At 37.4% G+C, this 24,022-nt stretch overlaps 1 protein-coding gene across 19 annotated transcripts in view; it reads right to left on the bottom strand.

Annotated features, from left to right (window-relative positions):
* The window catches only part of ZNF385B (zinc finger protein 385B), a 455,851-nt gene that overhangs the window by 12,327 nt on the left and 419,502 nt on the right, over positions 1-24,022 (bottom strand). For all 19 annotated transcript variants that reach the window (XR_014079380.1, XR_014079377.1, XR_014079374.1 and 16 more), the window contains one exon: positions 23,103-23,265. Coding sequence is in view for 10 of the 19 variants with exons in the window: in XM_081579474.1 (XP_081435600.1) it covers positions 23,103-23,265 (163 nt within the window). In the remaining 9 variants the exon portion in view is untranslated. The remainder of the gene's footprint in view (positions 1-23,102; positions 23,266-24,022) is intronic.

Raw genomic sequence — 24,022 nt, 5'->3', positions numbered from 1 at the left:
CTGTGTACAGACATCTCTGTATACTTGTATTATAGTTTCCTCAGGACCTAAACTTTGAAGAGAAATTGCTGAGACAAAAAGCTTGTGATGCACATTGCCAAATTGCCCTCCAGATGGTTATACAAATTAATACTCTTAGAGCTTTGTAAGAGATTGCTGGCTTCCTTGTACCTTTACCAGCCTAAACATGCATTGTTTTTTGCCAATATGACAGATGTAATACAGTACCTCATTGTCAATTTGATTTTCATTTCTTTTTATACTAAACAGGTTGAATATGTTTTCATAAAACTAATGATTTGCATTTCAAAGCAATTTTTTTTAAAATTCTTAATTCTAAAAGGGAACAAAACTCTTGAGCTAAATGCATTTTTAGGAGTTAAAAGTTTTACACTAAATAAGTAAACTTTACCATAATAACAAGCCTCCTTTTATATATAACCAATATATGTACATATCTGTGTGCTCAGTCGCTGATTCATGTCCAACTCTTTGCAACGCTATGGACTATAGCCTGCCAGGCTCTGCTGACCCAGAATTTTCCAGGCAAGAATACTGAAGTGGGTTGTCTTTTCCTACTCCAGGGGATCTTCCCGACCCAAGGATCGAACCCAGGTCTCCTAGGTCTCCTGCACTGGCAGACAGATTCTTTTACCTCTGTGCCACCTGGGCAGCCTATGTGTGTGTATATATATCTCTCTGTGTGTGTGTGTGTGTGTGTGTATATATTAATTGAAGCTTGTTGATTTACAAGGTTGTGTTAGTTTCAGGTGTATAGCAAAGTGATTTAGTTATACTTACATATATATCTATTCTTTTTCAGATTCTTTTCCCTTATAGGATATTATAAAATATTGAGCATAGTCCCCTGTGCTAGACAGTAGATCCTTGTTGGTTATCTATTTTACATGTGATAGTGTGTATATGTTAATCTCAAACTCCTTATTTATCCCCCCACCTTTCTTTCCACTTTGGTAACGATTAGTTTGTTTCCTATGTCTGTATATGTAACTAATATTGTTAAGTTAGTTGGAGCAGTGTTCTTAGAAGCTGAATTCAGAGGCTCAATCCTTACTTCAAGAAGTTTACTTTTATGTAAAACAAAAAAAAATGACCTAGTAGATGTTCCTGGCAGTTATATCTTAGAGTGATAGTAAAAGCAGCAATAATAATCACAAATTAATAGCCAATACTAGTTGAATACTCTCTATAGACCAAGCAGTATGGTAAGAACTTTTGTTCATTATCTCGTTTATTTTTCATATCCTCTCATGAGGTACTGTTAACTATCTGTACCTTTTTATTTCTTTTTTATTGAGGTATAACCTATATACTGTAAAGTACACAAAGTTTAATGAATTTGTACGTATGTATACATTTGTGTCCCCTTCATGGATCACAGCCTTGTCATGGTGAAGGGGCTTGCATAACTCAATGAAGCTATGAGCCATGCTGTGCAGGGCCACCCAAGATGGATGGGTCAGAGTGGAGAGTTCTGACAAAACGTGGTCCACTGGAGGAGGGAATGGCAAACCACTCCAGTATTCTTGCCATGAGAACCCCATCAACTGTATAAACAAGAAAAAGATATGACACAGAAAGATGAGCCCCTGGGTTGGAAGGTGTCCAATATACTACTGGGGAAGAGCAGAGGACAGTTACTAATAGCTCCAGAAAGAGTAAAAGAAGAGGGTGGCAGAGGATGAGATGGTTGGATAGCACCACCGACTCAGTGGACATGAATCTGGGCAAACTTTGGGAGTTAGTGAAAGACAGGGAGGCCTGGTGTGCTGCAGTCCATGGGGTCACGTAGTCGGACAGGACTTAGTGACTGAACAACAACAACAAATACATTTATGTTAACCTAAGATATACAGAAGATATAAGATATTAATATATAAGATATAGAGATATAGAATGTTTCCACCACCCTGGAAAGGTCCATTGAACCCCCAATCAGTTGATACTCCCCTTCCCTTCAAAGATAACCACCATTCTCATCTCTATCAACTTAGATCTGTTTTGCCTATTTTCAAACTTCATAAAAATGGAATTGCCCAATATATATTATTTTATACTTGCCTTCTTTCATACATTATGTCTGAGATTCATCCATATTGTTGCACATATTATAGAAGTTTGTACTTTTCCTGATAGTTGGATAGTATTCATTGTATGACTGTGCCATAGTTTATTTATCTACATTAGTATTAATGAGCATTTGAAACGCTTCAGTTTTTGGCTATTTTGAGTAATGCTACTATAAACATTCTTAGACATGTTTTTGGTAGACATAAATACTCATTTATGCTTTCTATCTATCTATCTCTTTCTCTCTACATATATATTTATCTTTAGTAGATTCTGAAGAGTTTTCCAAAATGGCAGTACTAATATATATTTCTACCAGCAATGTTATGAGAATTCCAATTGTTCTACATTCTCTCTAACAAATAGTATCACTGTTTTCAGTCCTTTTGACTTTAGCTGTTCTGGTGGGTGACTAATGATATGGAACATCTTTGCATATTTGTATATCTAATTGTATATCTTCTTTTGTGAATTTCTCAGTCAAATATTTCCCTCATTAAAAAAAATAGATTGTAAGCTTTTTTTCTTACTGATTTATAGGAACAGGAGTCCTTTTTCAGATACATGTATTATAGATTATCTCCCCAGAGGGTGGTATGCTTTCCTCTCTCTAATGTTGTGTTATAACTACAATTGTTCATAAAGAAAAAATAACCAAGTCTTGGACAAATTAAATAACTTCCCACATTCATTCAGTTACTAAAATGGTAGAGCATGGATTCAACTACAGGCTTCTGAATCTTAAGCCAATGCTTCTTATTGCTCTTCTGTTTTGAGGGGAGGAGAGATTAAGAATGTTCAGTCTCAGTAATACTTTTCTGAAGGCCTGACATTGTTGAATAAAGGTAAGTGAGTGGATGGAAATATCTTTGTATATCTTAGTTACATGATGCCATATAAACATAGCACTTTATAGGCAAAATTTGCTGAGAACAAGACAAATAAGTCTGTTTTAATAAAGTTTCTTTAAGGTTGCAAATTTGCATGAAACCTAGGAAACCTTCTTAAAGGCATATCTTTTGCTTCTGTGTTTTCTTCTCTGAGTTCTCACTTCTTGACTAATTTCCCAGAAGGGTTAATGGACCTCCAAAAGAAGGTTACGATGCTCTATGTGAAGTAAAAATGTCCTTGCATTTTTGTTTTTGATAACACATGTGTTGGTTTATCAAGTTGTACAACTAACAACTAAAAATAAGTATATTTTCTGCCACTGAGAAATGGCAAAGATTTAAAGATTATCAGAGAGGGAAAGATAAGATCTAGTACCTGCTTGATTGAAATGTGAAGCAGCAGAACCATTCTGAGACATATGTGAAGTCCCATCTGAGAATAATACATCATAAGGAAATAACCATCTACCCATCCAACTAATTTAATAATTATTGAGTACCTGTGACACTATCCTAGGCACTAAATTTAGAGGTGAAAAGACCAGATCTTTGACTCAGTCAAATTAATTATGTAGTGGTGGAGCCAGAAAAGTACATATATGTATATGTATATGTGTGTGTATATATATATATATATATATATATATATGTATATGTATATATATATTTATTTATTTATTTATACAAATACACATATACTTTTATTACATGTGTATATGTTTATAAAATGTATGTTAAATACATATAAGCAGGTATAAAGCATGTTTATATTTTACATATAAGGCAATGGCAACCCACTCCAGTGTTCTTGCCTAGAGAACCCCAGGGAAGGGGGAGCCTGGTGGGCTGCCATCTATGGGGTCACACAGAGTCGGACATGACTGAACCGACTTAGCACCATATATATATAAGCATATATAAAAATGTGTATAATATATACATATATGTATATACATGCATATATATATATATAATGTGTGTGTATATATATATATATATATATAGTCTCATAGTATTAAGTGTACTAAGAAAAATAAAGCATGGCATGGAATAAAGTCATCTGAAGCCTGTCTAAAGAGGTAATATTGACAGATCCTTGAATAAAATAACAGAAATTCTGGGAAGAAGAGCATTCCAGGAAGAAAGAATAGCAAGTACAAAAACCTTAAAATGAAATGAGCAAGATCAAGGTGAGTGAGAAGAGACTGAATGCAGGCTGTGAGGTGAAGGAGCTGATCAGAGGCCCCATAGTCTGATAGAGCACGAGAGAAATTTGGGTGTAATCTAAGTGTGATTTCTGAGCAGTCTCCTGAGACATAATCCGAGCCATGTTTTCCTAAGATCATTCTCACTGGTATGTGGAGAAGAACTTGTGAAAGGATAGTACAGGGAGATGAGTTAGGAGACTACTGACTGTAGTTGTCCAAAAGGGAGCCGATGGTTGCTTGGACCAGGGTGGTAGTAGAGAATTGAGCAGTATGTTTAGGATATATTTATGGGTAGAAACAACCAGACTTACTGGCTGATTAGATGTAGGGTATCAGAGAAAGGAATGAAGGATTACTACCAAGATTTCAGCATGAACATTTGGTGAATGGTGGGTGGTATCATTCACTGAGATTAGAGATAATGGTATTTAGGAGGGTGACCAAACTTCCTGGTCTCTCAGCCAGGAAAACTTGGGTATTTTTAGTTCTGTTTAATGATGCATAAACCTAAAGCAAGTGACTTAAGTGATTGGTGCCTTAATCTGAACATGTACAAAATACCACCATTTTCTCCTTGGGCTCTAAGAAACAAGAAGATTGTAAAGGTAAGGCAAGGGCTTCAGGTGGAAGACACAATGCAAAGTTAATAGTTTTGGGGCCTATGCTCAAGTGATTCACAGTTAATGAGATCAAGGTCATGCTCTGTCCCACATTTAAGGGCTGTGGGTATCTAAATCTGTGTCTTTTGTTGAGTACCGAAAAAAAATGTGAACCAGTCTTTAGAAGTAAATCACTACAAGTGGACAATGCCAGCTCACATCCCAGGCCCCGAAGCAATGAGTTTTTGGGAGCAATAGTATTCATTCATTTACATATTATTTTTATCATTATGGCTTCAAAAGACTTAAATTTTGGATAGAATTTTAATATATGAATTTTGCTTTCAGTGAAAATGCAACAGGTTCTCTGTTTATTGTGCAGTCTTTTACTATTTGTCAGAGAGTTTTTGAAAAACTACGAGCCTGGCTCACTCATACCTACCAGTTTCTTTCCAAGTCAAGCTTTCCAGAATAGCAAAGGAGTTCCAAATTCAGAAAAGTGCTCAGGAAACAAGACTACAATTTCAACAGAATCATACTTTGTGCTTTCTGAAGGATACTGCTTGTCAGTTTTTACAATACTTTTCCTTCTTACACTTGATATTGCATAAAAAAGATTAGGCCCCAGAAGCATGCAGTGAAAGGATGGCTGGTCATACTCTTTCCTGTTTTCACAAGTGCCTTGTCCAACGTCTCATTATTATTTCAAAGAAACAAAAGAAATGCCTGAATTATAGCTTAACACTCATTAAAGCAAATTAGTTCACTTTGAAACAGAATTCTGAAATCATTCTCTTCATTTTATCCGTTTCTCAAAGACAAGATATGAATGGGTGTCAGCCAGAGGACCTGCTTTCTTAGTGTGGTCTTGTGAGGAACGAAACTGAAAAGCCCATGGGACTCTGCACCAGACAAAGAAACGTGGCAAACCTGTATGTATGTCAACACGTGCGCTGCAGAAGACTTCTTAAGCCTTTGCCTCACTTGTCCCCTTCTTATCTATGCTCTGACACAGTACAAATGATAGAAACCACTAGCTGATGACACATGTTTTAAAGTTTAAGATAGAATTCCATTAAGATAGTTAATGGATGTGTGAGGGAGGGGAGGAGCCAGCAGCATATGAACTGCAAGATGAATAAGCCAATTTGGTACCTTGGAGTTCTTTGCAAAACAAAATGTAATTAGAGATGTACAGATGCTGGAGCATCATCACTATATCGGTAGATGCACAAAGAAATGGGGATTCATTTGTAGTCTAACAGGACCGCAGCTGTTAAAAGAGTAGGGAGAAAAGACCTACATTGCAGATAATGTTTGGATATAACAGTTTGCCTCTCTTTATTTATTAGATGTTTTCTTAGAAGGTGATGTGCAAAAAGATCTTGGAAAATCTAGTAATAATTTGAATGCACTATTTAAAAGATTTTTTTGAAAGTAGAGCTCTTTGGGTAATGGAATAACCATACACACATTGTAAAATTCTGTAAACTTACAGATTAGATTTGCTTAATTAGAAACATATATAGTAGAAAAGTTATATACCTGGAGAACATGTCAATAAATCAGACAAGTGGGAAAACAAGTGATTCTATAAAGGAAATATACACAGCCAGTCAGCTTGCCCAAGGCAGCTTTACCCTTTTTCTTAAGTCCTCTATTAATACTGTAAATCTCTCATGAGCAAATGTCTGGCCTTCCATTCCTGAGAGAAATGGCCCAGCTGGATGTATTTACCACTATTGTTACAGTTTCTTCCCTCTGTACCTATTTTGTTTGCATCTCTGAGGAAAGGGATGTGCTTCCACTTGGACTATCTATCTTTTAAATCTCTTCTCTCTTTCCTATAGCTCTATTTTGTTTCTATTAGGTTCTTTCTGTTTACAAAATGCTAAAATTTCCATGTTCCAAAGCCATTCTCTGACTTGGTTCACTCATGGAGCTTTCCATTTATCTTCTCTTTGGCACTGAACTTGAAGAGGTCCTGTGCAGTGGCTCTTTCCCCTTCCTCTCTCCCTGTCCATCCTTACCCACCTGCAAAAGCCAACAGTCTCTCTTTAGTATTCTCTTGCATTGGGCATACAAGTTCCTTCCTGAAATGCTCTACCCACTTGATGTCCACTACCCTGCCCTTGCCTGGTTCTCCTTCAGCCTCAATAAAAGCTCATTCCAGGACGTGTTCATCAGTTCCCATTCTTCTGCCTGCCTCTAAGTTTTGGCATTCCTCAAGGTCATTTATTGTCCTCCTCCTGTGCATTATGTGATCTAATTCACTCCAATGACTTCCTCTACCACACTGACAGAGATTCCTAAAACCACAGGTGAAATTTCTACAGGTTCATGAACCCCCACCCCCTTTCCCTAATAAGTCTGTGGGACATATATTTCTGGGTATCTCCAACTCAACATGCCAGATACTGAATGAATGAGCTGCTCCACATAGGGACCCTTCCAAGAAGTGCCCACATCAATTGATGACCTTACAGTTGTATATTAGAATTATCAGCAAAGACTCCTGAATTCTTCCCTTGTTTATCCTCTACATTTAATGAATGACCAAAATTTATTGATACTACCTCCTAAATACCTCTTCTGTCAGCCTTATTCACCTTTCATCCCATAGACATTTATTCAGCATCTACCATCTGCCACTGCCTCATTTCAGGCCCCCATTTATCCTCCTTGGATCATCATAAAAATTCTTTAGAGATATTGTTACTTCTAGTCTACTCTCCAAGTCTTTCCCTCTCAATCCCTGCTCTACATTCTCATAATCCTCTTTGTATAATTATATTTTGATCTCACACTAACTACAATGTTTCACACTTAAATTTATTACTGGGATAGAGATATTATTATGCTCTAGAACAATGTTTTAATTCATCTTTGTGTCCAATATACAGAAAACCATAGGTGGACAATAAGTTTGTTGAAGTAAGGAATATTTAACTCATTGCAGTGTTTTGTAGCCTCACAAGTAAAAATACTAGAAAAATCCACTGTTAACAGCCAAATCATAACTAGTGAAATGAATACAGATAGAATGGATAAATACATTTTAGCCATTGATTGTGTAAAGTACTTGAATAATTATTTCCAAAGGTTATATATATATATATATATATATAATATCAATGCATATATATCTTTAGGAATCCCATACAAACTTACATATAAATAATAAGCATGTACCTTTGCCAGAAAATCTACAGTACATGTGAAAACACAAATGTCACAAAAATATAGCCAGACCTCTTTGCAACTTAACTGGTGTTTGGGTCTCAGGAAGGTTTCTCATGGGCTTTTTATGTTTGGAAACTCATCAGAGGTTTGTAGCCCAACAACCCATCTGACCAATCAGTAACCATAAGCAGTCAGTAACAAATCACATTGTACTATACTCATCTGAGTTATCAACAATTACGTGATTGATAAACTTATACAACAATGCTCTTTAAGAAATTCCAAGTACTATGTCTTGTGGTATTATTTAACTTTACTCACCCTTTTAGATATCAGATGTCCCTCACTGAAGGCAGGCTTTGTATCCTAGTGATGATACCACTCATGACCAACCCAAATCCCTAAGACACATAATCTTTAGCAGGTGGCCTGAGACTGACCCAGTATACTTTGAGCCCTTTAGTCACCCATTTAGGCCTCCTCCACCTAGGAGCCTCATTTGGACTTGATCTAATTCCAGATGTCCATAAGGGTTACCCATATAGTATAGTATTGTCCGACTTATTTCAAAACACCTGCTAGTTAGCTCACTTGCTTTGATAGTCACAAGACTTCTCATTGGAAAATGTTGATCTCAATGCCCCACTTGAGGGTGAATTGCTGGACCACTTTGGAAGTGGAAAGAATAAGCCATATAGAATTCTTTATATGGCTTATGATATGTAAAACGAAGCAAAGGACTTGCATGACAAGCTCAGAAACACCAAAAAGCTAAGTACTGACATGGAAATGAAAGCTAGTTTATGAAATTCTCAGAGCACTAAAATATTATACATTGGGTCAATGTGATGCTTGTGGGCCCTTTCCATCTAATGCCATGTTACCATACCTCTAGCTAAATTCTAGAAATCCTGTCTCTTCAAGCATGGTTTACCACTGTGAAACTTGCTAATTCCTAATTAACTATGTTTATGTCTAATTTTCATATCTTGGCCTTTAGACTAATCCTGCAAGCAGGGGAAATTAACTATAAATGAAAGTGACTCTACTGAATTGGAATGTGCATGCACTTATGATTAAAAAACAAAAAAGCGTATTTAAATAACTTAGGACCCATCAGTCAGGTGACTAATTTTATAAGTTCAAAACAGGTCCTGTGCTGTAATTTTCTGCCAGGCTCAGTAGTGACTGAGGACATCCCTGCCCTTTCCATTTGAAAGCCTGTGTCCAATCAGGTTCTGGCCAATGGGCTGCACCCCTCAGTGATTTTGTGGCCCAATGAAATGACAGTCACTGCCCTTCTTGTCTGAGCGCCATATGACATCTGCTCCACTGTCCCTTGTGCCACTTTGAAGGAGAGCAGAAGCTGCCAGTCTCACACTCACTAACAGTGGCACCTCCAAGTATCTCCATGTTGGAAGCTGGCAGCTTACACTCTGTATCAGTGAGCTGGCACCAATACAGTGAACTTGTCACTTCTAAGTGAGCACAAAAGAGGGCTTATTTGCTAGACCTTGAATCTAATGAACAGCTTTCTCCTATTTTGTATAGTTTTCCAGTCATTTGACTTATACAATAGAGAAATCATATTTCGACTTCTTCAGGTTGAAAAATTGCCCCTTTTCTGATTTGTCACCAAGAGATGTGACGGTTATTTCTGAAGCAGCTTTATTATGGAAAATGGAGTAAGTAACTCATGTCACTCAAATCAAATCCCTCAGGGAGTAGGTCCAGTAGTGATTCAAAAGCCAGGAGTAAGATTAAAAACTAATTTTCTAGGTGGAATGAGGAACAGGTTCTTTTTCTTCTAAACTAATGGCCCTTCAGAGAGGAAACGTTCATAAGGTACAAGGGAGACATTTGAATTCTGCTCCTCCCACCTCCTTCCTTTCTAGATGTAGAGTTTAGGCTTAGCTTTGAGGCTCCAGGCAGGGTGTGGAGCACATTGATGATGGAAAGGTCAGCCTGAGAGATATTGAGGAAACTGAGTCGTTACCTAAAATCTATATCTTTACCTAATAGAGAAAGTATAAAACATTGTCAGCCAACAAGTTTATTGCCTTAGGCTGTTCCAAGGAGATAGGTTTTACTCTTCATAGACTTAACTGGGTACTGCCTGCCCTAAGGAGACAGTGCAGACTTTCAGGGGCTAGACTGCCCAGGTATAAGAAAACTGCCAACCCCTTAAAAATATGTTGCTAAAAGGCAATCATACTTCTCTATTTCAAATCTAGCATTTGTACCTAAATTCAATCTGCTGCTTTATTGCAAATTTGTCAAAACCAGCTTTATATTTAAGACATACAGGTTGCAGGAAAAAGTCTATCAACCAGAGAAAGTCTCCTTTAAAAAGGTGAGATTGATTTAAGAAGCCTGATCTCTAAAGGGGTTTGTCTAGGGTGTCTCATTATGCTTAGGGGTACTGCAACATGGGGACTTATGACTGTGACCATGAGGAAATTGAGTAAGAAAGAGATATGACATTGTATTGCAGACTGTGAGTTTCCCAACTATAATTCAAAACAAATGGCTAAGAGTTTCTTTTCTGCCCACCTGTGCCCCAAGGTATATAAACCTCATCAAGTCATTGGTTGTGGTGGTGGTTTAGCTCTAAGTTGCATCCTACTCTTGCGACCCCATGGACTGTAGTCTGCCAGGCTCCTTCGTCCATGGGATTTCCCAAGCAAGAATAGTGGAATAGGTTGCCATTTCCTTCTCCAGGGGATCTTCCCCACCCAGGGGTTGAGCCAGCATCTTAAACCTATGTCTCCTGCACTGCAGGCAGATTCTTTACTACTGAGCCACCAAGGATGCCCCATCAACTCATTAGAAGAAGTTCTTTTGCAAGTAATATGGTATGTGGGGAATAGAGGAAAAAAAAAAAAAAAACACAATCCTCTTAAACACTAAACAGGAGTTTTTAACCTGGTGTCTGTGGACTTCCAAGGGGTCCATGAGTTCTCAGGATCCATGAACTTGGATGATAAAAAGATATAGATATTTTCATTTATCTCTAACTGAAATTCACCATATCCTTCAATTATAAATGAAGGCAACAGACTACAGCAGTCTTGGTAATACATTTACCTTTGTCACCCATACATGTCAGATATTTTTAAATGAGATATTACAGTTGTCATAGAAAGGTTAAATACTGTTTATCAACACTTCAAAATTATGGCAGATATTAGACCAGCTGTTAGATCTTATTAAATGCATTATTGGTATACTACTGTATCATAACAAAGATTGACAATGGTATTTTAATACAATTGGTTTCCTTTGTAAAACTATAAATTTCATTTTATGGATTTAAAAACACCATTCAAAAAACAGGCTTCACTAGTCAGCCACAGGAATACAGTGGCTAAGACTCTGTACTCCCAATGCAGGGAGCCCCGGTTAAGTCCCTGATAAGCAAACTAGATCCCACATGCTACAACTAAGAGTTTGCATACTGTAACTAAAGATCCCGCATGCCACAACTAAACCCGAGAGCAGCCAAATAAATAAGTTAATAATAAAATAAAAAATTAAAAGATTAGAAAAAGAACCATTGTGTTTAGGCCCATCACTTGATTATGCCCATACTACCTTCATTTCTGTCCCTAGCCATCATTTCAACTACTTTCTCACCAACATCCTGAATTCCTTCTCTCGTCCCCAAGTGTTCTTTCATTGTCTCAGATGTTTAAATAGGGCAGTCTTTCACATCTTCCGTTGTATGCAGTACTGGTCCTTTTTCTGAGAATCCTCTTTCCTCCACCCCTAAACCAGAGCCTTTGTGTCTCTCCCAACAGAAAGAGACAGCTTCAGTCTCCTCCTTAAGCTTTTCCTTCATTCCCAGACAAGGTCAGCATCCCTTTCTTTCTATCAACCTTGTCATCATCTGTTCAGTATTACCCTTCCAGTTGATATGCTCTAATGAGGGCAAAGCCCACATCGGCCTCGTTCACTAACATATATCCAGTGTGTAGTGTGAGGCTGGGTACCTATGGGAGCTCAATAAATACGTGTAAATACATGCACCAAAAAGCCATTCTGTAACTTATGATTTAATATATTTTGTAACTTTTTGATTTAATGTATTATACTCTTGTTTCATGTTGTTACTTTTATTTACTTTAAAGTGGCATAATATTCTATGGGGTATAAGTACTTTTTAAAAATAACTTCCCTAGCTGATCATCTTGTTTTCAGTTTTTACTAATGCTGTGATGAATGTCTTCATGTATATCGTTTTATTTTTCTTGCTTTGTATTTAGGATTATTTCCTTAGTATAAATGACAGGAAGAGGAGTTAATTCATCTAATGGAATTAACATTTTTATGGTCCTTGATTTATTCTATGACATTGCTTTCCAAAAGGATTCTCTCAATTTAAAATGCCATAAATAACATAAATATAACATCTGCTAATGATTTTTCCAAGTACTTAAAATAACATTTGCTAGATAGTCATCATTGGATTGGTCAATAATGGGGTAACATTTTTGTTGAAAAGGATAACATAAAAAAACTTCTCTTTAATGTAAAATGTAGTACACTAATTTCCACATTGAGGAAAATATTTTATTTGCTAACAGAGAACTAAGAGCAAAGATATTGTGCTAGGGAAGACAAACTGTTTTACCTTAGATATAGCCATTTTTTTTAGTTAAATGGCCAAAATTCATTGAAGACTATCTGAAGTTCAAATATTTGAAAGCAAGGAATAAAATAATCTCTATTATGGCAAGAATTATGTCATTTCATATTTAAAAGAAAAAGAACATAATTTCCAGAGGCTAAGTAATTAATACATTAATAGCATATAAGAAACAAAAAATTAAATACTAAGAATTTTTTGCAAGATGTTAGAAATAAAATGTATGGGCTGACAAATTTCTCCTTATTTACGGACATAAACGCCAGCAGGGACTTGTCAGGCAGGGCTGTGTTTCTCATTCTGATTACACCTTCCCTTCTATTCCTTTCATCTCTGCAGCCAACCTGGGCTTCAGGATGGGCTGCTTCTTCACAAGTAGTACCCAATTTTCTCCCTCAATAAATGAAGTTGTTCTGGGTTGTCCCTTGTTTTAATACCCTAGCTACACATAGAACAGATTGTTGACTTAGGAGGTGGGGCGTCCATCTTATTGAATATGTAGAAAAAGAGCTAACCAGTGTCTTGTTGCCCTGTTCATATTCTAGGGAGGGTACCCGAGCTTACCCCATTAAATTCTTCTTGATGATATTAATCTAATATATGCTGACTATGTGACTGCTGTGTGCAGGATGCAATACCAGCGTCTGCAGGGGCCATAATGGATGACCTGTTAACCAGTGGGAGACAGGTAGAAAGACATTTTCTGCATTACACAAAAATGCGTGGAAGAGCAAGAAGGGTCCTTCCACATCTTTAAATGTCCCACTGGCAGAGTTCAGGTTCATCAGACCCTAATGTCCTGGAATGAAGACAAAAATGCAAATAATTAAACTGAGCTAACAAATCAAGCACTTCACTGTGGCTTAGTGGTAAAGAATCTGCCTGCAGTGAGACTCGGGTTTGATCCTTGGGTTGAGAAGATCCCCTGGAGAAGGAAATGGCAAGCCACTCCAGTATTCTTGCTTGGGAAATCCCATGGACAGAGGAGCCTGGTGGGCTACAGTACATGGGGTTGCAAAAGAGTCAGACTAAATAATAACAACAACAATAAAACAGCACATAAAGGGATGTAAGTGTAGGTGACTGTTTCATGGCATGAAATGGTCATAAACTCAAAAGGATAGTGTCTTCAGTGAGCCAGGCACACTTACTGACTCCTTATTCCTGACAACAATCATGGGAGGTAGGTATCAGCTCCCCCATTTTATAGATGGGGAAAGAGAAGGTCAATGAACATTACTTAGTTGGAGTTAAACATTCAGTGAGAGGTGGACATAATCAAGCTTATGCCCTTTCTACTACATGCTAGGTAGGTAAAGGCACTCAAGAATCATACCTTGGTTAATATATCTTTATCCAAAGCTACTCAAAATTTGATTTTTAAAAAACAGTTGTAAAATAGAATGGGGAAAGAAATAACACACATTTCTGAGATGTCAGACCCAGTGAAAAAGAATCTCAGTCTTCAAAAAGCATGTGCAGTAAAGTTCATGAACCTTCACCTAAAGGCAGTGTCTCATGGTAGCGAATTTGAGGGATCACTTGGGTGAGAGTCATTCATTTTCATCTGAATGACTCTGAGCCATTATTTCCCCTGTCTAGGTCTCATGTTCTAGTATCCCTCAAAGGATTTTTATAATTAAATAAGATTATCTATATAAAATGTTTAGACATTGGTACTTTGTGCGGATCACAACAAACTGGAAAATTCTTAAAGAGATGAAAAAGTTGGCTTAAAACTCAACATTCAGAAAACTAAGATCATGGCATCTGGTCACATCACTTCATGGCAAATAGATGGGAAAGTAATGGAAACAGTGAGAAACTTAAATTTTTTTGGCTCCAAAATTATTGCAGATGGTGAATGCAGCCATGAAATTAAAAGACGCTTGCTCCTTGGAAGAAAAGTTATAACCAACCTAGACAGCATATTAAAAAGCAGAGACATTACTTTGCCGACAATGGCCCGTCTAGTCAAAGCTATGGTTTTTCCAGTAGTCATGTATGGATATGAGAGTTGGACTATAAAGAAAGCTGAGTGCCGAAGAATTGATGCTTTTGAACTGTGGTGTTGGAGAAGACTCTTGAGAGTCCCTTGGACAGCAAGGAGATCCAACCAGTCCATCCTAAAGGAAGTTAGTCCTGAATATTCATTGGAAGGACTGATGCTAAAGCTGAAACTCCAATACTCTGGCCACCTGATGTGAAGAACTGACTCATTGGAAAAGACCTTGATGCTGGGAAAGATTGAGGGCGGGAGGAGAAGTGGACGACAGAGGATGAGATGGTTGGATGGCATCACTGACTCAATGGACATGAGTTTAGCAGGCTCTGGGAATTGGTGATGGACAGAGAAGCCTGGTGTGCTGTAGTCCATGGGGTCGCAAAGAGTCGGACACGACTGAGCGACTGAACTGAATTGAACCAGGCATATAATGATATACATTAATTATCAGTTGTACTGCTGTTAAAGTTATTTTTTTGCATATAAGTCTGATAAGCTTGGATCTGTTTTATCTGTTTTTCTAGAATATACTATATTAGGTACAGCATAATAAAAGATAATGATAGCTGACTACCACAAGGGGCAGCTGTCACCTCTCATTGAAAGTAGCTGAAATAACACCTCACAGAAGGACCAAAAACAAACAAACAACCCATCCGAAACTGTAAGAACATCAATAATAGTTGTTTTAATTATGCTTTACACTTTGCAAAGTCCTTTTGCAATCATTTCATTTGATTCACACAACAATACTGTTTTGTAGGGAGGGCATTACTCCCACTTTAGCAATGAGAAAAGAGAGTCTCAGAGAATGTAATGCATTCTCTAGAATGATAGCTAGCCAAAACAGCAAAGAGTACCACAGTCTATAGATGTGGTGTGCAATATGGTAGCAATATGTGGCTACTTAAATAAAATTAAATATGCAGGTCCTCAGGAGCACAAACCACATTTCAAGAGTTGAATAGTTCATGGTACTTATATTGGACAACCCAGATTATAGATCACTTTCTTCACCATAGAAGGTTTTATTGGGTTATGCTGGTCTATAGAAATGAGAGCACCAAACCATTACTGCATAACACTATGCCCAGTGTCCATGAAAGTGAACCTGATTCTCAGAGAAAGATGCCAGGGAAAAGGAAAATACTTAAGAAATGTTTTTATGAAAAACACTAAACTTTTTATTATAGAGTTAAATTTGTGCGGCACTAGGCTAAGAGTTGGACATGACTGAGCGACTTCACTTTCATTTTTCCCTTTCATGCACTGGAGAAGGAAATGGCAACCCACTCCAGTATTCTTGCCTGGAGAATCCTAGGGACGGCAGAGCCTGGTGGGCTGCCGTCTATGGGGTCGCACAGAGTCGGACACGACTGAAGTGACTTAGCAGCAGGCTATAAGCATCATCAGAACTGCCCAGAATCCCCCAAAGTACCTAGAACCAGTGCTCTGCACACAGAATCTACAAATATTTATTTAGTAGTTCTATTTCATGATTGATTCATTTCAGGAAAATATGTCAATGTAAGAGAATTCTTCTTGAAGCAAATAAATTGAATGTCATAAAAATGTAATACTCTGTTAAAATCTGGAGGGAATTTACGTTTGTACATTTATAAAATTTAGTGTACATACAAAGTCTTTTTATATTTTAATATCTATCTATTTAATGCAGAAAAGTTATAAATAAATATAATCAAAAGAGATGAATGCCAGTTAAAATTAATATGTCTGAAGATGAGAAAAATTTTTAATAGTGATATAAGCCTTAAAATAATGGTTTATAACATATCCCCAGTAAGTCATGAGTTAACAGATCCTCAGTAAATCATAAGTTGGTCTCAACTTTTGGTTCATTTTCTTAGAGCAACACTAGGAAATAACTTTCAGAAGTGGAGAGCGTGACAATAAATGCTCAGTATTACTTCAAAGCAATATAAAATGCTCAGAAGTTTCAGAAGTTAGTTTCCAGAGGATGACAAATACTTGACTACACAAGAGTCATCAGCCTTGCCTGGCAGGATGGTGCTGTCAAATTCACGGTGCACGGACAAAGATGGAGGCAGTTTCATTTTTTAAACTGACTTTGAAAGTCTTAATGATATATGTACATTTCATGGAAATATGAGCTTTAGTATAATAGTCCTTTCTCTTTAGACAGATGGGACTCAATTTATGTTCTACATGATTGTATCCCAGAATTTCAGCCTTAAGATGTTTGTCATAATATAGTTAATCTATTATTTTATGAGGGCTACTAAATCTTGGCCTCCTGAATTTGGGTAGATGGATGCCAAATTTATGATGGCGCTTGTCTAAAATTGACAGATGCTGCCAAAGCAGAAAACTATCATTTTCTTCTATTCAACAGCACAAGGTCTTGGTGCAAGAGACAGAAATGGGGGAAAGAGGCATTTACGAAGACCTTGCTGGCTAATCGATGGAGTCCTGCAGCAGTCTGTGGAAATGAGAAGCTGTCAGTTGGGAAACTTAGCCCCATTTGTAACAACACATAAAAACTGTAAAACACACAGGGGAACCCATAAAAATGACGAGGCAAGGGTTTCCATTTGTATCTTTGGCAGAAAAACTCTTCGACAAAATTGAAAAATGCAGTTTCATAAGGTAACGGGATGACCATAAAAAGCTGAACTGTAGCCTTTCCAGGCAAATCGTACTGATGTACTAGTTGATAACTGCTCTGGGTTCACACCTGAGGAATTGCCACCATGCAAAAGCACATTATGCTGAAAACTAAAACAGGTTTTGAGATGTCCTCACTTCTTTCCTTCCTTCTTAGGTATTTTCTGATACTGTCATCTCTATTTCCATGTTATGGTATAGGATAAACAGGGCTTCCCAGGTGGCGCTGGTGGTCAGGAATCTGCCTGCCAATGCAGGAGACACAAGAGACGTGGGTTCAGTCGCTGAGTCGGGAAGATCCCATGGAGGAGGGTACAGCAACCCACTCCAGTATTCTTGCCTGGAGAATCCCATGGACAGAGGAGCCTGGTGGGCTATAGTCCATAGGATCGCAAAGAGTCAGACAGGACTGAAGTGACTGAGCACACTCGCATACACATAGGGGATAAACAAAACAGTGTTTCTGTGCCCAGTGGAAATCTTTTAGATGGGGTGATCCAAATGCTACTGAAATTGTGGACAACATTCAGGACAATCCACTGGATCCCTGAGGAGGCAGCCAAGGCTCTGCCATATTGGTGATGCTCTTGCCCTCTGCTGACTTCTATCTCAAGGAGTGTGTCTGCCTCCAGTTACATAAAGTCAACAGCTGTCAAGCAGGAGCTTTGAGAACACTTGTCATTTACCCGAAATGAGTGTTTTCATTCAAACTTGTCCTTGAAAAAATCTCTAACTCCTAAAGCTTTGGTCCCTTGCAGTTAAATGCAACAGACAACATATTGTACAGAAATGAAGGATTATCAATAAAACAAGCCTCATTGGCCCTTTCACTGCCACATCTCCTACTGAAAAATATCAAGAGACAGCAAACAATTTCAAAGTAATATATAGTCCTACTCAATAGTCCTTAAAAAAGTGGGTTAGTGGTTTCTGACTTTGCCCATTGGGAAACTTGTATTAATTTTTCCAAGTCACAAAAGTTTAGAAGTAATGGGAACAGTGGAATCTGCATGGGACAAGAAGCCCCAAGTTCCTGCTCTGACTCTGCTGGGGTATGCGTGGTGCAAGCTCACAAAGCCATTTCAGTTTTCTAAGATCCAGGTCCTTCAATGTTGCCATATTTTCGGGAGCAGCTTGAAGGTGGCTACTCTATGTTATTTTTCTTTGTAGCCCTAAGAGGCAATACAGTAAAACAAACAAAACCCCACTACTTCAGAAGCTCCTTGGGAGCAAGAAAATGTCTTTCTGTTCATTGTTGTATCCTAGAAATGGCAAATGTTATAGATGTACTACACTACTTAGCCTAGATAATAAATATTTGCTGAGTCAATAAACAGATATAGAGTTTATTGTGTGCATGTATGAAAGAGGGATACTAATCTCAGTCTGACCAGTCACAGGCTTGTTGAGAGGGTCATCCGAAAATAGTTATGCGACTGGATTTTATAAACTGAACAAACCCAAGGTATTTCTATTGTTACAATTTAAGCAGAACATGTTGGTTCCATCATCTTTTGCTCTTAATTGCATTTATAAATATATCGATAGCATTTTGAATCATTCCATCTGCTTTCATCTTTTTAGACAGCAACTGATTAAAAGCTGTTTAGCTTTAAATAGCTTTATATATTTTGAGCTAGATGTGTATTTTCTCCATCTTGATACCTAATTAATTAAAAAAATCTTGTGCTAAAGACTAGACATATGGACCATTAGGTTGAATTATCACAATATTTTATCTCTAGGTTGATTATCAAAATATTTCATTATTTTCACGAAATAAGGTTTTCCAAAGCTCAGTTTTTTTAGTCTGCTATGAGTGGTTAAATGCTGTCACAAAGAGCATTCAACTTGATGTATGGGGCATATTATCACAGGGAAGTGTACTGTCATATGGCATTATGACACTTGAACTCCAGGGAGAAATTTGGGAAGAGTGTCTGGCCAATATGTTCTAGCCATCTTCCTGAAGCTGCCTAATGCTTGCTGTGTCTTGACCCCAATTTTCCCAAAGCACATTTATCCTCCCTCCTACAAAGTTTTGAACTCCCACTGATACCTCATGAAAAGTTGGGATAGATCCTAGAAGACTAGAAAGCTATTTCTTTGGATTTTATGTTTAATTCTATTCTAACTTCTAAAAAGTGAATAGGACAGCTATCCTTGCCTGAAATAAAACATATTTAGTTTTTTTTTTCAATCATGTGGTCAGAGCTTCTTATAATAAATGAAATTCCTGTTACTTTAGTTTAAACTTATTTTCCTTACAGATTTGAAAGAATAAAAAAAAGAGAAAGCTTCCAATAATACCCTGAACTTTTTATATCTGATGGTTTCATTATAACAACTCTCAGATCCAGACACAACATGATCAAATTATGTCTCCAAATGCATCATAACAAATGGTTGCCCCAGTTGCTAAAATAGCAGGTAAAAAGGCTTTTCTAGCTCTTGGAAGATTGTTAGGTCACTTCTTAGAATAAATAATCTGTGTTCTCAAGGAGTAAAGTGAGATCATCTGTCAGTCCCATACTTCTTGTCAGATTCTTTGAAATGACATTTTTTTCTCGACTGATTTTCAGTGAATCCCCAGATGCTGTACTCCCAGAAGCTCCCTCCTTAAAAGTTGGCTATTTCCTCTTCCTCAGGATTTGCCCTCATTGAACAATACTCTATTGCTAAGTTATTTATGCTAAAATGTGAGAAAGGAAATTGAATTACTAAATCCTTTGGATGTTCTGAATGCCTGGATTTTTAAATCTGGTAGCTGAGACATCATGTTACCAGCATATTCCCTTTTTACTCAAATATCTCAGAATCACATAGACACTGCTTAAACTCACTTGATAGGAACTCTTCATTCAAAAGAAAAAGATCAGTGCTAGTGAATTTCAGTCTTGTAAGAATTATCAGTCAACCACGACTTCTCACTGTGACTGTTCCTCTACTTTTTGGCTGACTCCTTAGAGGCAGCGTTGTCTGAAATAAACCACTTTCAGTTAATTAAGTACCACACTTCTTCCTATTCCCTCCCCCTTACCTCTATGACCCACCTAGACTGTTTATGAAGGTGTGGTCCCTATGTCTCCTATTCTCCTAAGTGGGGTTTTAAACAAAATCAAAACCAGTTACCAAAATGTTATGACTCTCTCTCATAATAATGTTATGACAAAGGGAACTTTTTAAGGATTTAGAAATAGGTGGTCAACAATAGGTTTTTTTTTTCTATTTTAAATTAGTTTATTTATCTATTTTTAAACTTTACAATATTGTATTTTTTTTGCCATACATTGACATGAATCCACCATGGGTGTACATGTTTTCCCCTTCCAGAACCCCTCTCCCACCTCCTTCCCCATCCCATCCCTCCGGGTCATCCCAATGCACCAGCCCCGAACGCCCTGTATCATGCATCGAACCTGGACTGGCGATTCGTTTCACATATAATAATTTACATGCTTCAATGCTATTAACAATAGGTTTTGTATTACATTATTTAAACCAGATTTCCCATCTGGGAAAACTTTCTAATTTTCTAACTTGAAAATTGTACAAAACACATGTGTAAATTCTTGCTTAGAAGCCAACATTTAGTTGAAGGTGAAAAAAAACCATGTATCTATTTAGCAAATATAACCTACTTTATTTTTAAATAGTGTCATTTTTCAACAGCTTTGGTATTGCTTTTATAGATATAATAGGACAAATTAAATGTTTCACTAGTATTAATATTTAAAACATGGAGAAACAAAAAAGTAATTTGAATGACCTAACCAATGAATTGCCTAATAATTTATGAAGATTTTGAGTACGGAAAACATGGAAAAGTGAGGTAACCCTCAAATACGTATAGCTTCCATGACTTCTAATCCAAGTCTGGACAGTGACATGGTGAGTGAGGTCAATACTGTTGGACCACAGGTATTTTGGGGGGTACATAGGGGAGTGGCAGAAGAAGCAGAGGATGTAGGATTAAAGACCATCACATAGCTATTGGAGAAGAGACTCTGGGCTTGAGATTTGTTTTCCTTTCCCCACTGTCATCTCCTAGGGTTCTTCTAGATCTCAGTTCTCTTTCCTTGTTTATACCACTACTGTACTTGACCTTGGTGTGTTCCTATTACCTGCTAGGCAAACAGGATTATTTGCAAAGTCTTAAATAAGCTGAAGGAATGGAGTGACAATAACCCCCACTGTTTTTATCATTTTGCTTATAGGGACTTCTGTGGGTAAACAGCACAATTCAGGTAAGAAAACCTATCTCAGAATATTATTTCATAGAGGCAACAATATCCTGTAGAAAATGAAATCAGGCAGGAAGACAGAGATGATGGATCCTGGTCTTCCAATCACTGGGTAACGCTGGGCAAACAGTGGATGCAATGTAGACCTCACTGTGGCTTCCTGTTTTATAAACTGGAGATAATATTTGACTCTAATAACTGACAAGTCTGGGTTAACGCTTAATTTGCTAATATGCAGAAAAAGGTTTTGTTCTTTAGAAGTGGAGAAGTGTGATGTAATAATTTACTATTTATTATCTGTTCATCAGGTATCATGCTTTAGTGATCCTATTACACAGAGAACAAAAGTCTTTTATCACCAAGTTTGAATCAGCTCATTCATTCCAGGCTTCAGAGCTTTGAGCACCAGCATCTATGGGACCTCACCAATAATGGTCACTTTTTACATAGTCTCTTTGTCTGACTAGGGTTTTCTGAATCCGCCTCTTACAAATGGATTTGTTTTTCTCCCAAGCCCCTGGGCAACCACAGGAAAGCATTCTTAGGTCTCCTCCTCAAATTCTATAATGATTTGGAGAGCAGAAGAAAATCAGAAGAGAAATGCATGTCTGTGTGCTTCCAACAACAGAGAGGTACCTAAAGAGAGAGTCAAACATAAGAGAAAAGGATCTATTCTCTTAGTTTTCCTTCATAGACAGTCACTGCAACAAGGAGACTTATCCATCTTGGGTGCTGATGGGTGGCTGTAAATGTGTGAAAGCCTATTAAACATCCAATTTCATGGTATACCCACGAGAAATAGAATTTTTTTCTCTTCTTCCTGAATCATTCAGTTTGAACCTACTCAGAAAAACTGCTGATTCCCTGGGACTATGAAATAGAGACTCTTCTTAAGAGGCCCTTCCATGAGTTGCCCATTTCCAATTATATAAAGTTCTTTTAGTCAGTCCATAACTGTGAAAAGTTCCTTTAAAATCTCTGAGTTCATTTATAACTTTGAGGGGAAGTCTACAAAGACCTTAAAAAAATCGATATCTTTTATTATTGGACACATTTCTAGATTCACTTAATAGTGTTACTCTCTCAAACAACTTTACTCTGTTGCCCTTCAACTCCCCTTTACTGGGGTAAGAAAATATAAAAATGTCTGTTAATAAACAAGTTTAAGAATTCCTTGACTGAGAAAGTCCATTGCAAAAACGAAACATAAAATGAACAGAGGGGAATAATAAACTCAGTATTTTAGACCCATTTCTTGATTTTTGTCTAAACACAGTGTGACCAAGAAGCTTCCACTTATTTTCATGCATATATTATATATATATATATATATATATATATATATATATATATATATTTACACACACACATATATACTTAAAGGTATATATTTAACAACATGGAATGGTAACATATCAAATGCTTAGATTCCGTGCAAACACATAACCTTTCCTGTGAAGGAAATATATTGATATTATAAAAACAAATCATGGAGAGTAACATGCAACAGTGGAGGGGAAGAGAATGGGGTAGGGACAGAGGACCAGAAGGAACACAAAGAATGTAAAGAACAAAAAGTGTCATTGACCTGATTTGTCAGAGTTGTTGCCTGTGATTGGAGTGATGGAGCAGCTGGGATTAGCCTTTGCGCTGTCCTTGGAAGAAACCATTTTGGGTTTATTTTTCGTTGCCTCTAGTGCTTTGACCTTCTTGGCATGTTTACTTCCTTTGTAGTGGGCCTCGGCCTGGCTCTACAAAGGAGAACAAATCAGGCTCATTGTTTTGCTACTTACAAACACCACAATGGATGATCATGCAGGAAAAAATACATTCAGTCATAGGCACCACAAACATTTATAGCTCAGCACTCAACTACATTTTTGGCGTTTAATGAGTAGTACACCAGTATCTAAGAGATTTTTGCATACTGTGACATTCTACACAACACAGAGGACCTGTGGTTTTCAAAACCAGACATTATACAAGTGGACAAAAGGGTTAGGGCAAAACTGGGATGAAGGTGAACCTTGTCATTAATGTCTTCCCACCACTGCCCATAGGGGTTACTTGTCAAATGTTTGGCTGGCAACAAGCACCTTGAGTGTCCTACCCGGGTAAGACCTTACACAACCACTCCATTTAGTTTCCTTTTAGCTACAAATCTGTCTTACCTGCAACCTATATTCCTCTTGGCTCTGCTCTGAGAGCAAGTGATGTGACAAAGCAACCAGCGAGTGAGTGGCAATTGCACTACATTGTGGAGTCATCAATATGTGCTTAATGTGTCATTCTGATGACTCTAATTCTAAGAATAGACAATACAAGCCACAAAGGAAATAGGGACAATGCTTGTTTCTGATCTCAGATGTGATTCTGAAGTCAAAGCAGTTAGTATTACATTCACTTATACACAAAGCATAGGTGAAACTGTGACTTCAATACTAGATCCCCAAAAAAAAAAAGAAGAGTGGTCAAGGCAAGTGAATATTAAAATTTTTCAAAAGACAA

Source organism: Giraffa tippelskirchi, chromosome 3 (assembly GCF_054371585.1).
Source record: "Giraffa tippelskirchi isolate mGirTip1 chromosome 3, T2T-mGirTip1v1.2.pri, whole genome shotgun sequence".
Lineage (NCBI taxonomy): Eukaryota > Metazoa > Chordata > Mammalia > Artiodactyla > Giraffidae > Giraffa > Giraffa tippelskirchi.
Note: the sequence above shows the minus strand (reverse complement) of the source record. Positions and strands in the feature narration are given on the sequence as shown.